The following is a 17668-nucleotide window of genomic DNA, read 5'->3' on the forward strand; positions in this document are numbered from 1 at the left end:
GTCATTTAGGTGCGTCACATGACTTAGAATCTCAGCCTAGAAACCCAGTGCAGCCTGGAGGCCCCTGAGGAGCAGCCGGGGTGAGGGCTGGCTTCCGGGTCAGCAGGGCGCCTTCTGAGCACATCACCTACAGAGGCAGAGAGCGGGAACTAAAGAAGACTGTGAGCAAGCATCCTGGCCATGGTACCCTGAGCCCAGAGCCGGGACTGGCACTAGTGTGCTACGTACCAGATGACATCTCAAATGTCTTAACCGTGAAACAGATGCTAGAAACATGCTAGAGTATTGGCATCCAAAGTGACTAGGAAACTATTTGTGGAGGGAAAAGAAATTATTTCCTATTTGAAAGCGGCTGCAAATGTGGGGCAGCAAGGCCGGTGACTCAGCCCTGTCTAGCAGCTCTGAGGCAGCCAGGGCCACTCACACACAGGAGTGCATAACTGCAGCTGGCAGGGGGACAGGAACCCGGTGACCACGGTGCCTGGGTGAGCCTGACTTCCCGCTCAGGGTGCAAGTATGCTAGGAGGAAACGTAAACTCACCATTTGTTCTGATTTTTCTGCTTTGTCTTTGATATCCTTGATTTTGCCAAAGAGTTGCTGAATGGCCTTCTGGGCCTCTTCTAGAGCCTGGAACAAAAGCAGTAGGTGAGAGGGGATGGAAAGAAAGTAAGCGCCAGGCACACATGACAGTCCACTTCCGGCTCAGAAACTCGGGTCACTGTTCCTGCGCCGACTGCTCCACTGCACCAGAATAGGAGGTAAAGCCTTGTGTACGGGTTTAGTCATCTGAGTCATAAAATTTAAGCTTTTGGTTTTCTAAGACAGGGTCTTAATTTGTAGCCATGGCTGGATTAGAACTCTCTAGACTAGGCTGGCCCCAAACTTGCAGCAACCCTTCTGCCTCTGCTTCTCTTCCACGCTGGGCTTACAGGCACATGCTACCATGCCTGGCATAAAGTCTCTATTTCAGACTAAGCCACTTGCTCTATATTGGTGATTACTAACCCTGCCGCTGATAATAAACAGAGAACACATCTGTGTTTGAGTGTGTGCATGACGCTTCACACTTGGGAAGACAGTGGTGGCTCCCAGTTACAAGTGAGGTAAGCTCTGGACACTTGCCGAGGCCCAGCTTCCTCATCTACAGAATGGCTCTAAAAGACTGACGCCCCCACCAACAAAATCAGGAGTTGTCCGGAGACTCAAGATTTGTGGCAAATTTTAAGACACTTAGGGTGTCCTACTTAGAAACCAACGAAATGAAGTCAGAAGGGTATATCTGAAGCTCGTACTGAGCCAAATGTTTCCAAGGAACTAAAACCCCACAAAGGTGGGTGGGACACATTAAAAACATTATAACCCCCACGTCATCTGTGATGAGGTGTGGGAGAGCTGGACACGTGGAGGGCTCATGCACTTTGTGGCTTGTGAGAACCACAAAGAGAGCTGCCTGGCCACGCCAGTCAGAGCTGCATGCGCTCTTTCAATCACTCAAGTGAGAGGGGAGAGAAAGCGAGGGAAGGCAGAGCGAACTGAGCCCTGGGGGATTCCAACACTCAGCTGTCTGGAAGGAGAGAAGGAGCCACAGTTTCAGGAAAGAAACCACCATCAGCAGAGAAAACCAGGGACTACTACGTCACCCAAACCAAACCAGTGCTTGAAGATGGAAAAGAGTATTTGTCCCTTACACTGGATTTAAGACAGAGGACTGTCTCCGACAACAGGGAAGAAGCTAGAAACTGTGACAAAAGCAGACTATGGGGAGACGGCGACAGGGAGCAGACAGTAATGACGCAGTGAGAAACAGTGATACAAAGCTGGGCTAGCAAACGATGGCCCAGATCTGTCTGCCACTTGTGTAGGTAAATAATGTGGTTTGGGAACATGGCCTAACCCGCTCATTTTTATCATACAATGCAAGCAGGGGGTGGCTGTAGGGTCACACGGTCCACACAGGCTAAAACACTTACCATCTGGCCCTTAGCAGGGAAAGCTGATTGAGTCATACACGGTAGCAAATGCCTATAAGCTCAGCACTTGGGAGTCTGAGGCAGGAGGATCACCACGAGTTGGAGATGAGCCTGAGCTACTTGGGGAGACTATTTTTTTAAAAAGGGAAAAGTTCTGTTGGACTCTAGCACACTGGCCTTCCGTAAGCTTTGGCTATGACTGAGGAGGTGTGGAGCAGCAGCAGCAGGGAATGGCGGAACCCTCGGGGTGAGAGATGCTTTCACAGTGCCACGTAAATAGCTCAGAATGGGGGAACTGCCTATGGGGCCCTGGAACGGCTGTAGAAGGAGGGTTGTTTGGTATACTTTTTCATTTTTACAGTGCTAACAGTATGACCCAAGGCCTTTATAAAGTTCCTGATTGAATGTGTGGAACTATTGGCTGTCTAGCAGTTGGACATACCTAAGGACATGCATACACAGGGCCACTGTCCGCTGCAGATTAGCTAGGACAGTCCCATGATGTGATGACTGTACCACTGTAACACTAATAAAGTTATTCGTGTTAGCATTATTTATGGTGGGCTGTAGGGCTTTGTTTTGTTGGGCATGATCTTGTGGAGGAGCCCAGGCTTCCGTAGAATTCATCCTGGAGCCTAGGAAGACCCACCATCTAATCTAGTGGCTCTAGTGCCAGGGTTGCAGACATGTCACTACTACCACGTGGTCTAGGCTGTTCTAGGGATCCAACCCAGGGCTTCACTCACGGATGCCGGGCAAGCACTCTGCTAACTGAGACACTGACTTAAGACATAGCCTCACTAGGCAATTGAGGTTGGCCTCAAAGGGCCTCAGCCCACCAATGTGGGAGTTATAGTGTAGCTCCTTCTCACTTTTGAAAGTGGCCATCGTGGGTCTAGGCAGACAGCTCAGCAGCTGGACCCTGGATACTCTTGCAGAGGACCCGGGCTCAATTCCCAGCACGAACATGGTAACTCACAACTCTCTATAACTCCCTAGGTGATCTGATGCCCTATGGTCTCCACATACATGGTGCACATACATACATACATACATACATACATACATGAAGGCAAAACACCCATACACATAAAATAAGAAATTAAAAAAAAATACTGGCCCAGGTGATAAATTATATGGTCCTTTACCAAGGCATCTAGCCAAAGTTACAGCACAGCTGAAATGTCACAAACCTTTGCCAGATGTTTAAATGCATCAGTGTTGAGTGGCAGGACTGAGATTACCCTGCATCAGGGTTAGTGGTCCACCATTTCTCCAGCTTCAGGCGCAACTACAAGCTACAGACAGTGGTTCAAAGCCAACTGCAGCATCGCACTTTAGATAGTAGCATCTGCTTGGGTAGCCACGTTTAACACCTTGGGAAGCCAAGGCATTGCTAAAGGGTCAGCACACTCTAAACTCACTGGAGCCTTCTGAGTGCTTTTGAGTCGTGATGTCAAAAACACCACAGAGGCCTTGCGGGCCCATCACAAAGGACTTCCCTTCTTGGGCACAGCTTATGTAGTATTCTGAGATGTTTAAGGCATGCCATGTTACAGTGGCACGTTGATAGATTATAGCCAAATGCCTTAAAACCGAAGGCAAAAGGACAGGCTATACAGTAAGCACCGAGGCTCAGAGGAGCTCTTGTCCCGTGTCCTCTCCAGACTGCTTCCGCCGAGGGCACTGTTCCTCTTTTCCAGAAAACAGGCCTCACACAATCTTATGTTTCACAGACTTTGAGAAAGATAAATGGTCTGCCAGATACGCCTTCAGCCTTCGCTTGTTGTAAGAATGTACTGAAGCTGGTGAACTTAACGTAATACACTTTCCAGAGCCGAAATGTCTCCCCTGAAGCGTCCTCTCTACAGAGCAGTCAGTCCCTTCGCAAGCCGCATCCTAGTGTTTGCTCTCTGGCCAGCAGCAGTCAGCTGCACACAGAGAAACAGTTCATATACCTGGAAAAAGTGCAAGGCCGATGGAGGGAGAAGATTCTTCTTTAAACAAAACAAAACCCTAACATTCACATCCTCCGTGGGCAATCAGAAAATGCATTGGAAGATTCCAGCTCCATCCCTGGATGCTGTTTAAATGGACACTTGCCCATTTCAAACTGGATCCAGATTAATTAAAAACACAACAAATCACCCAAAATCTCTGCTTTCCATCACTCTGCGTTTCTGTCTATGAGTGGAGCACTGCAGTGCAGTGGTGGCCTGAGCCTGGGGTGGCACTGGACAGCCGTTTCTACTGTGACCCCGTTTGAGAGCTCAACATCTGTACTTGTGACCTGATGAGCTTGCTTTCAAGATCAGCAAACCCATTAGAGCACCCTCGTGCTTCTGTGCACCACACACTGTAGCCATGCCTTTCAAGTGTCCTTCCTCCTGAGGCACACTGAGGAGCAGAATCCTGGCCACACCAGGACACTGGCACAGAGAGAAGCAGTAGGGACCTGGCACAGATGCCTCTGCTTTCTTCTTTCCCTTCCTGGTTTTTTTTTTTTTTTTTTTTGCAGACTAGCCACATGTTCCCTGTGTAGAGGGAAGGGCTGGGTCCCACAGCAATGCTCTTGATCATTTGGCAGCCCCTGGGGGTCAAGGATGGGTCTAACTGGGCAATTAGCTTTATTGGAGAATTCTAATCTACTCTCTGGTGAGCCCACAGGCAGTCTTCAGAAACTGAACTCCCATTTACGACCATTTGTTGTTCATTTTTTAAGAGACCGTGTATGACTTTAGGTCTTTTTTTGTTTTTTTTTTTAACTTAAGGTAGTAGCATTTGAGGTGACTGGAAAGAAAGTTAGATTCCCTGCCACTCTGCCATTGTTGATATATTGACATCCAAATGCATTTTCCCTTTTCTTTTCTATTACATGACCCAGAAACATGCTGTACTGGGTAAAAGCAAGTGCTCTGGGGCCAGAGACAGGGGCTGAAGGCCTGGCCTCGGCCATGTGGTCTCTGTCAAGCCTCTCGGCCTCCAGGGGGTACAGCTTCACAATTTCTAGAACAGAAATACTAACACCCCTTCCAAAGACTTTTGCTAGGAAGAACTCCAGGATCAGGTGAGGAACTCTCTGGAATTGTTGACCCAACACACCCCAACCCCGCAAGTTCCCTACCATGGTGCTCAACAGAGGCCTCTGGCAAGGGAGCTGTCCCATGTTGGCACTGGGAAGGAGAGCTGGAAGACGTGAAGCTGCGCTAGACAGCAGTGAGGTTCCACGCTAAGGAAAGAAGGCTGGCCTCCTGGAAGAGACAAAGCCACGTGGAGACTGACACAGCTACTGCTCCAGGTCTGAGCCTTGGCTGTGTGACAAGGCCTATGGAGATGCTTTCCATGGGCAAACTGTTCAAGTCCCTTCACAGAAAGCTACTCAAGAGTCTTCCCAAAAGGAATCCTAGCACTCAGGAAGCAGAGACAGGCAGATCGCTGTGAGTTTAAGGCCAGCCTGGTCTATAAAGTGAGTCTCAGACAGCCAAGGCTACATAGAGAAACCCTGCCTCGAAAAACCCAAAACAAAAAGATTCTTCCCAGAAATTCTTCCTCCTCCAAGTTTTGTTTAAGACAGTTTAAGTTAGGAGTTTGTCTTTGTAACCTGTAGTTCCAACTGGGCAGATACGATGCCTATAGAAGGGACTCATTAAATGGCAGCCAGCACATTGCTCCCTGGTTGTTCTGATGGAATGCAGAGCTGGCAACGTCTGGGACCTGCAGGCATCCTGGAGGGACAATGAGGAGAAGAGCATCTTCCAAGCATGCTCACAGTCAAGCTTGCTTCAGAAAAAGGTTGACTCTTATTTTTTTTCTCTTTAAAAAGACTGAGCGCTTGCTGGGTATGGCGATCATCTCAGCCCTCAGGAAGTTGGAGTAGGAGGGACTCACGCTTGACACTAGCCTGGGCTACACTGCAAAGCCTGACCCCAGAAGCCAAGTGACAACAACGAAACAAACAACAGTGCAAGCCACCATACCATAAATATGATTTTAAAAAAAGAAAAGAAAGACCGGGCGTGGTGGCGCACGCCTTTAATCCCAGCACTCGGGAGGCAGAGGCAGGAGGATCGCTGTGGGTTCTTCTGGGACAGCCAGAGCTACACAGAGAAGCCCTGTCTCGAAAAATCAAGAAAGAAAAAAAGAGTGAAGAGCAACTAAGGAAGATACCAATGTCAACCTCTAGTCTACACAGGTACCCACATGTGCACATTACACACACACACTCAGAGAGAGAGAGAGAGAGAGAGAGAGAGAGAGAGAGAGAGAGAGAGAGGAATGTAAGTAACTGAAAGAGAAGAATGTATGAATAAAAGAATCATTCCATAGCATTAGTAAGGAAACCTTCAAGAAAGCAGAAACTGGCAAGAGACACATCTGAGTCCTAAACAGAGGCTCTGATGACTTCCACTGATGGTAGAAACATCCAAGTAAGTAGCTTCTATTTATAGAAAGTGCTTTCTGAAACTGTGGGCCACCCTATACCATTCAGTGCTGTTGCTATGGGAACAAGGCATCCTCAGCTGGAGCAGAGGTGCTCCAAGGACCTCAGCAGTAGTAACAATGCATCTCCTCCAGGAAGACGTCCACAGCTCAGCTGCAGAGGCTGAAGAACTCTGCCCACTGCCCCCGGCCCATGGCATCGTGTTTCCCTGCATTCTGCCACACACTGGACTAGCAGCACCAGTGAGAGGCCACAGGGGCACCCACCAGATAAGAATCACTTGGTGGCCCGTTTAGAAATCCAGAGTACAAAGGGGCTTTATTTACAACAGTTTTCTTTCCAAGTCTGTGAACCAAAAGAATGTGCCGAATAAAGGGAGTAATTCTCACCTTATTTGCTAAAATGCTCTGTTCCACATAAGTTAGTTTTATTTATGATTTCTGCAAACCACATCCACTGAAAAATATGAACCAATGAGCTCGTTTTTTATTGTTCTGGGGACACAAGCCAGAAGTTAAGATCCTAAGACAAGGTGGGGGCACACTCGGCAGTGCCCAACAAGACTAAACATTTACATTTCAAATTCTGTTTCTATCAGCTATCGCCCACAGCTCAAAACACACTAGCCTTGAACCCACAGGCGTGGCCAGAGCGTTCTGCACAGCTTCTCTGGAAGGAATGTAACCCTTGTGGGAGACAGCATTCAACGTAGCCAGTCCAAATGGCAAAAGAAAAGGAAATGTTTAAGAAAAAAGCCTCAGCTGCTTTTGCTGAATAAAAGATACAGAAACTCAATACTTTCGGAAAAGGCACACTGTGAGCACAGCCTGTCCAAGGGTAACAGAGGGCGGCTTCCCACAAAGAGCCAGGCCTCCAGCGCCAAGTCAGAAGTTCTTACTTCATCCTAATTCCCTGCATCTTACTATTACTTCTAATTTTAGACACTGAGTAACACTCATGCATACTCTGGGGGTTTGTTCAGGAGAGACCATCATTTTGTGGCAACATCTGGATGTCCTATCAAGGGATCTGCTGTGCATGTTCTTGAGACGGCATCTGAGTGTGCCCTCTCCTGCTTCACTTCCCCCCTTGGGGAGCTCCTGGTTCCCACTGTTCGGTGGACACAGGGCTCTTTCCCCCCTGGGTTTCCCTTTCGGTCATGCCTTCACTGTGCTGGCAGAGACTGGGCTGCTGAATGCGTCACAGTCACTGCTACTGTTGGAGAGCCTAAGTGCACCAGTTAGTTTCTTGGGCTCTGTAGCAAGACAAAGTGGCTCCCAGATCTGCTTGTAATAAACATTTGTTATTATTTCACAGGCACTTGGGGACCAGGGCGATAGCTCAATGGGAGAGCACCTACCTGGCATGTCTGAGGCTGTGAGCATATACTCATCACTATAAAACTAAAGGATGAGGGGCCGAACGATAGTTCAGCAGTTAGGAGCACACGTCGCTCTTGTAGAGGACTCATGCTCGGTTCCCAGCACCCACATGGTGACTTACAACCGTCCGAAACCCCCGATTCTAGGGGATTCCACAGCCTTTTGTAACCTCTAAGGGCACCAGGCACAAACACAGTGCACATGCATACAAAGCACTCATAAAATAAAATCATTAAATGATGAGAATAAGGAAGGGAGGAAGAAGGGGGAAAAGCTGACAAGATGGCTCAACAGGTCAAGGCTCTTACCACCAAGCCTGACCACCTGAGTTCAATACCCAGGGCCTACAAGGCAGGAAGAGAGAACTGACTCCTGCCGTTGCCCTCAGACCGCCACACGCCCGCACGCAACACAGATCATGAAGTAGGTACAATAGTAACAACTAATACTAAAAGTTTGGGTATGACAAGGGAACAAGGACTAGTAATTAGGTTTGATTAGAACAAAGACCTCACGATTTCCCTCCTCGGCTTTATTTGTATTTAGTCATGTATTCACGTTGGTGTGTGTGAGTGGGTGTGGTTAGATATGTGTTTGGTATACACACGTGGATGTGTAAGTACAAGTGCCTGTGCATCAGAAAAGCACACGGGGTCTTCTGCTCTACCCTCTCTGCCGCCACCATCCTCTACCCACTACAGCGAGCACTAGGGTTACGAGCGTGGCACATGACCACACAGGGCTTTTCATATCAGTGCTGGGGATTTGAACTCAGGTCCTCATGGTGCACAGCAAGCACTCTCACTCACGGAGTCATCTCGTCATCTTTACCCTCTTCTGCTTTATTTATTTATTTATTTATTTATTTATTCCCCTCTTCTACTTTAAAAAACAAAAACAGGGAGCATCCTGGAGTCCGAGTGCTGAGGTGCCAGGTCTTGAAGATTTGAGTACAAGGCCATGGCTAAACACCTGAAGTTCACTGCCAGGACTGTGATGGTTCAGGAAGGGAATGTGGAAGGTGCACACAGGACCCTGAACAGAATCAAACCCTTGTCGCTGCCACCAGTGACAGAGCCATAAAACATGCCGAAGGCTCTACAACATGGAAATAGCTCAAAATGTGTAAGAACCGTGCGGCCCCGTGGCTTGGCTGCTCGGGCCTGGGTTAGACGGCCCATGCTAATCTGTTAGTTAGTTCGTTAGTCCACAGTGGACGTTTTCTTTTATTAAAAGGAAGAATATGAATCAAAAACAAACAACAACAACAACAAAAACAATGGTAGGGTCATCAAATCTTGTCAGTAGGCACACTTACACAATAAATGTCTCCCTTTAACTAGAGGCACTCGACTATGCTCCCCAACACTCACAGTCTACATATCAGCATCCTACCCAAAGAGGAACCCAGAGTCTTTCCAGAACCCACAATTCAACAGGGAAACAGAAATCAGAATCCTGACCGAGGTGCATACCTGTAGTCCCAGGTGGAGGCAGGAGGATCAGGAATTTGAGGTCATCCTCAGCTACACAAAAAGTTTGAGGCCAGCCTAGGCTACATGAAGCCCTGTCTAAAAATAAATAAAAACATAAAAGAAATTGGAATCCTGGCAACACTACTTAGAGGCTACTTAAAAGCTTTAATAAAGACAACTGCAAACACCAAACCAAAACACACTAGAAAAGCACTGTCTTGGTTTTGCAAAATCAATCTCCCCCAGAGGAGACCAGAGAGTCCAAGTCAGAGCAAAGGAGATTTTACAGCTTTATTACAGACCCCTGAAAATCAGGCGTTATTAGTGGAAACGCTGACGTAACAACCATAGCTGAGCCCATTTTACTTTAAATACTGTATTTCTGTGGCTAAAAAAAGGAAGAGAAAATGAGGCCAACTTCGTATATAAAGACAGGGCTTCAGATTCCCAGCCAGTGTTTTAACACAGCTGAATGACTTCTTGTGTCAAAGACGGGAGACCCGGGAAAGCTCTGCCTGTCTGCAGAATTACTGCCATTTTTCCCCAAGGCAGAGCCTCAACGTGAAAATGAACGGCTCCTCACAAAACCTCTAGCTACCAGCAATCACAGCAAGAGTGACAGCTACAGGGGTGAGGAATGACATTTTCCTCTTTAGGTTCAGACTCAATTTCAACTTTTTTTGTTTGTTTGTTTGTTTGTTTGGCTGGGGGTTTTTTGTTGTTGTTTTCTGGGGATTGTTTTGGTTTTGGTTTTTCAAGACAGGGTTTCTCTATGTTATCTTGGCTATCCTGGACTCGCTTTGTAGACCAGGCTGGCCTAGAACTCACAGCGATCCGCCTGCCTCTGCCTCCCAAGTGCTGGGATTAAAGGCGTGGACAACAGTTATGCTGGACCTTTCTTGCAGGTTCCTGAAGAGTGCTGACTTATATGGGGATGGCTCAGAAAAAGAAAAAGCTTCCCTGTTCCCATTTGGCGCACAGGCTTTCTAAAGCTATTTTCAATAATAGTGCCATAGACAAGTGAGACGTGTGTTTCAATGGTCAGAGAAGAAACAGCCTGGGCCTTATGTGGTAGTGGTGCACGTCTTTAATTCCAGCACTCGGGAGACAGAGGCAGGTGGATCTCTGTGACTTCAAGGCTACCCTGGTCTACAAAGAAAGGCCAGGACAGTCAGGGCCTTGTATGACAGAGAAACCCTGTCTCAAAAAAACAAAAGCAAGGGGCTGGAGAGATGGCTCAGTGGTTAAGAACGCTGCCTGCTCTTCCAAAGGACCCGGGTTCAATTCCCAGCACCCACATGGCAGCTTACAACTGTCTGTAACTCCAAGATCTGACTTTCACACCAATGCACATAGATTAAAACTAAATAAAAAAATATTAAAAAAAAAACATAAAAGGAAACAGCCCAATGGCTGGACTTGTTAACTAAACCAAAGAGAAATGCAGGGTGGGTTCGCTGATGTGGGGAGAGCATCTCTGTCATTAGACATTGACACAAAGCTTAAGACTATGTATGCTTATCTGAAACATAGAGCTTCATGTACTAAAGGAAGACAAAATAGAAGGAAGCATGCTTATGTTAATGCACTCTGTTTAGCCAAAAAGAAAAACATTAACATTTTGAACAATATGGAAAACGTCTCCAAAGAGATTAAATATTAAGATAAATTATCCAGTTCTACTCTCACGTACTTACTGAAATAAGCTGAAAGAAGGGATCTGCACAGATGAAAGGAAAAACAAAATGCGGTAGGGCCATACAGTGTAATATTACTTAGCCGTGAGGGAGCCGGCATTCTGATACATGGCATTAATACAGGCGAGCCATGCAGACAGAAGTGAAATGTGTCAGAAACAAAAGGCCAGATATTGTTGGATCCCGTTTCTATGACACAGCCAGAAGAGGAAAGTCCACAGGGAAAGATTAGAGGGCCCAGGAGGCTATGGGGCGCTTGGCTTAATGATTACAGGTTTCTGTTAGAGATGAATGAAATGCAGAGAGCAGTAACCCTCGCATAGCACTGTGACTGCGATTAACACCTCAGTGCATTATGTCATATACACTCTATGCACTTCCCAATATTAGCAATCGACCATATCAAAAGACACTGACAGTATGAAAGGATAGTTAAGACACATTAACTACACTGTCTGTGGATTCTACCTTATTAAAACTGTTTAAAATGTAGTGATTCGGGGCTGACCAGAAGACCTAAAGGTAACGGAGCGTTGGTGCTCAAGTCTAACAACCTGAGCTGGACTTCCCAAACGCCGGAAAAAGTGAAAGGAGAGAGTGAACCTACAGAGCTGCCCTTCTGACTTCTATATGGACACCACAGCGCACGCCCTGCGCTTACAAACACGCCACAGATAAAACACACATCTGCTGATATCAGATGGGTTTCAGATGTAATAATGAGAATGTGAAAACAAAAGTTATGCCTTTGTTTTAATTTTGCAACAGGGTTGTGCCATGTAGCCAGAAGCCTTGAGGGTGAGATTTTATTTCCTCAGCCTCCCAAGTGCTGGAGTCACACCCTTCACTCTGCCTGCCTCTATATGCTGTTTTTATTTGCCATTAAACATATTCCTTAATATTTAGTTCTATTTGCAGATGAAATTAAAAACAAAACCAAACCAAAACAACCTACAGTCAAGGACTATTTTTAAAATAACAATAATAAGTCAATGTGGTGGTGCACGCCTTTAATCCTAGCACTCAGGAGGGCAGAGGCAGGGGGATTACTATGAGTTCGAGGCCAGCCTGTTCTACAAAGTGAGTCCAGGACAGCCAAGGCTACACAGAGAAACCCTGTCTCGAAAAACTAATCAACCAACCAAAGCAACAATAATGTAGTTTTAAAATACCAGTCTTTCTGGGAGGTTACAGCCGAAGGGTCACAAGGTTGAGGTCAGCCTGAACCACACGGAGAGACCCTGCCTCAAATACACACACACACACACACACACACACACACACACACACACACACACACACACGCACACGTGCTTGAAGTCAGCCCAGACCACACAGAAAGAGCCTGTCTCAAACACATGCACACATGTCACATTCCCTGTGAACCTGCTGAGTCCTCGCCCAGCGTGACAAGGGGCAGAAGCCCAGGCCTGGGCAGGGGTCACACCAGGTACACTTAAGAATAAGCACCAGGGGGCTAGAGAGATGGCTCACTGGCTAAGAGCGTGCTCTACTCTTTTTTTATTCATAAATTTTTATTTAAGTTGCAGGGACATGAAACAGAAAAGGATGATAAACCCATGACTTCTCCACTTGATTCACCTGTTTAATGGAGAACATGACCTTGAAGAAGCGCTGCACAGACCATAAACATGAGCATGCTCTATCCTTACAGAGGACTCAGGTTTGGCTCCCAGCACCTACTGTCTGCAACCCCAGTTCTAGGGGATCCAGTGCCCTCTTCTGACCTCCACAGGCTCCTGAGCACATGAAGTAGACACATGCACACTCAGGTACACACATAGATTTTAAGAACCAGCACCTTATCTGTGAGACAGCACAAGTGCAGCCCCCACTTTAGAAAACTGTAAGATTTATTTCTTTATTATTTACACAGTATTCTGCTTGCATGTACACCTACATGCCAGAAGAGGGCACCAGATCTCATTATAGATGGTTGTGAGCCACCATGTGGTTGCTGGGAATTGAACTCAGGACCTTTGGAAGAGCAGGTGGCACTCTTAACCTATGGGCCATCTCTCCAGCCCTATTTTCAAATTTTCAAAAGAATTTTTTTTTATTTCAATTGAAAAATAATCCTTTTTCTGTTGCCAAAAAGCCTTTGCCCTAGGAAAGATATAACCTACCAAAAAAAAGGAACCCCCACCCCCACCCCAAGTTAAGGTTGGGGCAGGGCTTTGTTTTTATCTTTCCAGGAGAATGAAAGCATCCAACTAAGGAATCTGGGGTCCACTGGATAAATGAAACATCTGAAGAAAACGTATGGGTCATCAAGAGACAATGTCCCAAGAAAGAGTAAATTGGCAAAGTACTATCACCCACCTCCGGCTTGTCTCTGCTGCCCTCTGCAGACATAAGTGGCAGATGGTCTTTATGTGGCCCCAATCCAATTACAGCTTAAAGCTGGCTCTGGGCTTGGAGCATGGCTCTCTCCCTCTCTAAACTTACACGTGCTGGTTAAAGGGAAACCCAAAATTTCTTCACATCAGAAAAGCCACCTGGCATGGGTCAGAGGAAAACAATAAATAAAAGACTATTCTATTGCCACTAATCTTATAATCTTTTGGTTTTCATCTGACTCTTTAAAACTTTTCTTAAGGTATAAATATTATCTCAAAGTCTGTAAGATTCTTATGTATATATAAACTTTCTGTTGTGATACTGGTAGTCATACAAAGTACTAACTAATTCTAGAAACAAGTTTCGGACATACTTAACAGATTGTGGTCCTCAAACTTATCTGAGATCTGCTGAATACGGTATTTTAAATGCTTAAGTTTTCTACAATAAACTGACCATTCCTAACAGTAACCTTTGAGGTCTCCGAGAAGATGATGAGGCCGGCAGTGATGAATTCACCTGGATTGTAACACTAACCACTGGGGAAACCGCCCCGTGCCTCTGCTGCCAGGTTCTGCACAAACAGTGGGCACCTTTGGGTTGACAGCTGTGTTCTACCTAGCCAGGATTACCACTAGGCTGACAAACACCACCCAAAGATCAGCTTTAGACTACAAACTGCTCGGACATTCAAATTGCTGAGTTCATATGAAACTGACACCAACACTTTACAGAACTTTGAACTCAAAAATCTTAATCCTAAGACTGCCAAAAACAACCAAGCTGGACATTGTGGAAAGCTTGGCAGAAATAGCTGCATTATTGTAAATAGTTTTATTATGTTAGAGTTAAAACCTTTCCTTATTTGGGTGGGGAGGAGGTGTTTTAAGACAGGGTTTCTCTGTGTAGCCTTGGCTGTCCTGGACTCGCTTTGTAGACCAGGCTGGCCTCGAACTCACAGCGATCCATCTGCCTCTGCCTCCTGAGTGCTTGGATTAAAGGCATGCGCCACCACATCTGGCTAAAATCTTTCCTTTTTATTTAGACAAAAAGGGGGAAATGTTGCATGTTATTTGACCACACTGTTAACCCCTTTTGGGGACATCTGCTGAGGAGGCTGGTCAGCTGGGTGTTTTCTCTGTCTCTCTGAGCTAGCTGGCTTTCACCCCAGTAACTGGCTTCTGAAATTTTGTTAAAACAAAACAAAACAAAAAATCAGTGGAGAGTAATGGAGAAGAAGACCAGACATTTGCCTCCACATGCCTGTGCAGAGGTGCACACACGGCACACATGCAGGTGCATAGATCATAGTCACACACATATGTCCATTCTCTCTCTCTCTCTCTCTCTCTCTCTCTCTCTCTCTCTCATCTCGCTCTCTCCTCTCTCTCTCTCTCTCTCTCTCTCTCTCTCTCTCTCTCTCTCTCTCTCTCTCCCCCTCCCTCCTTCCCTCCCTCCCTCCCCCCCTCACATACATACACACACTTTTTTTTTCCAAAGAAGCTCAAATAAAACAGAAGAAAGAAGTAATATACATAAGCCAAGTGTAGTGGTGCACAACCTTTAATGCCAGCACTCAGGCGGCAGTGGCAGGCAGATCTCTCTGAGCTCGAGCCCAGCCTGGTCTACATATTGAGTTCCAGGATAGCCAACTTATGTAGAGAGTCCCTGTCTCAAAAAAGAAAAAAAAAAAAAAAGTAATAATACACATGAGTACAAAGTAATGAATTAAAACAAGAAAAGGTAAAAATGATAAATAGTCATTTGAAAAGTCCAAGCTGGCTAATCTAGTTTAATATAGGGGACAAAACTAGGAAACACAACTCTAAGCACAGAAAGAGAATGGAAACTGCGATTACAGAAGGAGAAATAGACTTAGACTTAGAGTTAAAAAAAAAAATCTGAAGAGACAAGGATAGTGGCGCATACCTGTAATCCTAGCACTCAGAGAGGCAGAGGCAGGTGGACTTCTGTGAGCTCAAGGTCAACCTAGTCTACAAAATCAGTCCAGGACACTCAAGACAGAAAAACTTTGTCTTGAAAAACTAAAAGCAAAAGAGTTCTGAAGATGTGAAATTATAAAAATTGGCCCAGGAAGCAGGAAGTGTGAGCTGAGGGTGTGGCTCTGAGCCACAAACAGCTGCAGGACAGGCGGGCAGCTGGAGTGGCTGTAAAGCAGGGCAGTAGGAATGGAAAGAGTAGGGCTGGTGAGAAAGACACAAGACCCTAACAGACATCTGTACACACACAGGCATCCCAACGGCTGCCACAACCAGCAGCCTCAGCACTACAGCCACTTCTTAAACTTGAGTGAGTCCAACAGCGTGAGGGGTGTCTAAAATACACTCATTCTCATCCTCGCCACCCTGGGGTAGCCCTTATCTTCATGGCTCAGGTGAGAACCTGCAGCGAGGGCCTGGTGCGGTGGCACACACCTTTAATCCCAGAATCAGGAGGCAGAGACAGGCAGGTCTCTAAGTTCAAGGCCAGCCTAGTCTATAGAGCAAGTTTCAGGACAGCCAAGACTACAAAGAGAAGCTCTCAGAGGGGGTTGGGGGGGTATCTGGAGCTGAAAGAGCTAGCATGTGCTAGATTTCAAATTCAGGGTTCAACTCAAGCATTTTCACTTCACTAAGCCGCCGCTCAATGTTGCACAAGCAACACTGTCTGAGGACTGAAACGAAATATTCAGCCTTTTTTAGTCATAAAGGGAAGAGAAAATAGTGTTTATATTCCTCACAGGCTGTCTGAAAATCAGTTTTGCAGGACAAATGACAGAGCTCCAACGAGGCAACAGATGTGTTCATTAAAAAAAAAAAAAAAAAAAAAGGCACTACCAGGGTAGGCCAAGGATAGTGGCTTTTACCTGTAATATCTGCGTGTGAGAGGATGGGACAGGAAGACTGAGACGAAGGCCAGCCTGGGCTATATCATGAACTTGAAGCCAACCCTGGTGTACTTAGCAAGACCATGTCTCAAAACACCAAAGAGGGAGACGGTGCACTGCCAGGTCTCCTGTGCTGCAAGAGGGTGTGTTTTGGTGGTCAGATTAAGCCCTATCTCTACAGAGCTAAACAATCAAGAGCCCTTGCTCTAGCCACAGCTAAATGCCCTAGGAGCTAGCAAAGCAGATCAATTCACATGGATTCAATTGGTCAAATAAAGGCAAGCCGCCCTTAGCCTCTGCACCAGATGTCAGAAGTCCTGGGGAGGAGTGGGAGCCAGACTCAAGCAATATGAGGGACACTACGCTTACAGAAGGCTGACAGCCAGGCTGCTCCATCAATCAGTGCAGCTGTATTCCCGGGACATGTCAGACCACAGTGACTTCAGCCTGAAAACATTCTGAAAAGTACAATACAAAAAAGAGACACAGACAGACAGACACACACACACACACACATCAGAAGGTATGGGATAAGTGTTCTGGTTTGCATCTGTTATCACAGCTATTGGGGACGCTGAGGCAGGAGGAATGTCTAGCCATTCTCAGATACCAATGGGAAATAATAGCTTATACTTCAAAAAGCTTACTACCTTTTAAGGTATTATTGAGAATGAGAAATCAAGGAGCAGGTCCTCAGTATGTAGCTCAGGCTAGCCTCCAACTCATGATCTTCTTCCTCAGCCTCCCAAGTGCTGGAAATGCAAGTGTGCACTGCCATGCCCCACTGGCGCACGCGCGCGCGCGCGTGTGTGTGTGTGTGTGTGTGTGTGTGTGTGTGTGTGTGTGTGTGTCTAACGTGTGTGTGTGGTGTGTGGATGCTCTTGGAGTTATGAGCAGCTGTGAGCTGCCTGACATCGGGGCTGGGAACCTGACTCAGGTCCTCTGGGAGTGCAGCAAGTGCTCTTGACTACTGGTCCATCTCTCCAGCACCCCAGCCCCTCTTTGAGACAATACCTCACACTATGGAGCAGGCTATGCTAGAGCTCACTGTGTACCCAGGTTAGTCTTGAACTCCTGATCCCCCTACCTTCTTCCTTCCTGAATGCTAGGATGACCTTGCCTGGCTCAGGACCATGTTTCCTAATCATAGTTTCTATTTTCTCTAGAAAAGGAGGTCATTAATACTTGCTTGCTTTACTTGGAATAGAGATAACATGAAGATTTATGAACCAAATCAGCAAAGTGTGTTGCTTTCCAAGGAGAAAACAGCCACTGCTTTTCATCATAAAAATTAGCACCTCATCTAATTCAAGCATTAGAACAGAAATGTTTCCAAGACTTAACTTGGTTAATATTAGGGCTCCACCACATGGTGCTGGTCCTCAGTATGTGGCAGGAATATTTGTGTTTTACTGTCTATCACTTTTAGTTTATAACATTCTCATCTTTTCTTG

General features: G+C 46.3%; 1 protein-coding gene and 1 pseudogene across 1 annotated transcript in view; one reads left to right on the forward strand and one right to left on the reverse strand.

Annotated features, from left to right (window-relative positions):
- The window catches only part of Vps53 (VPS53 subunit of GARP complex), a 144852-nt gene that overhangs the window by 98645 nt on the left and 28539 nt on the right, over positions 1-17668 (reverse strand). The window contains exon 5 of the mRNA XM_051157983.1: positions 542-628. Within this exon, the coding sequence (XP_051013940.1) occupies positions 542-628 (87 nt within the window). The remainder of the gene's footprint in view (positions 1-541; positions 629-17668) is intronic.
- Positions 8737-8966, forward strand: LOC127200146 (28S ribosomal protein S21, mitochondrial-like; annotated as a pseudogene).

Source organism: Acomys russatus, chromosome 16 (assembly GCF_903995435.1).
Source record: "Acomys russatus chromosome 16, mAcoRus1.1, whole genome shotgun sequence".
Taxonomy (NCBI): Eukaryota; Metazoa; Chordata; class Mammalia; order Rodentia; family Muridae; genus Acomys; species Acomys russatus.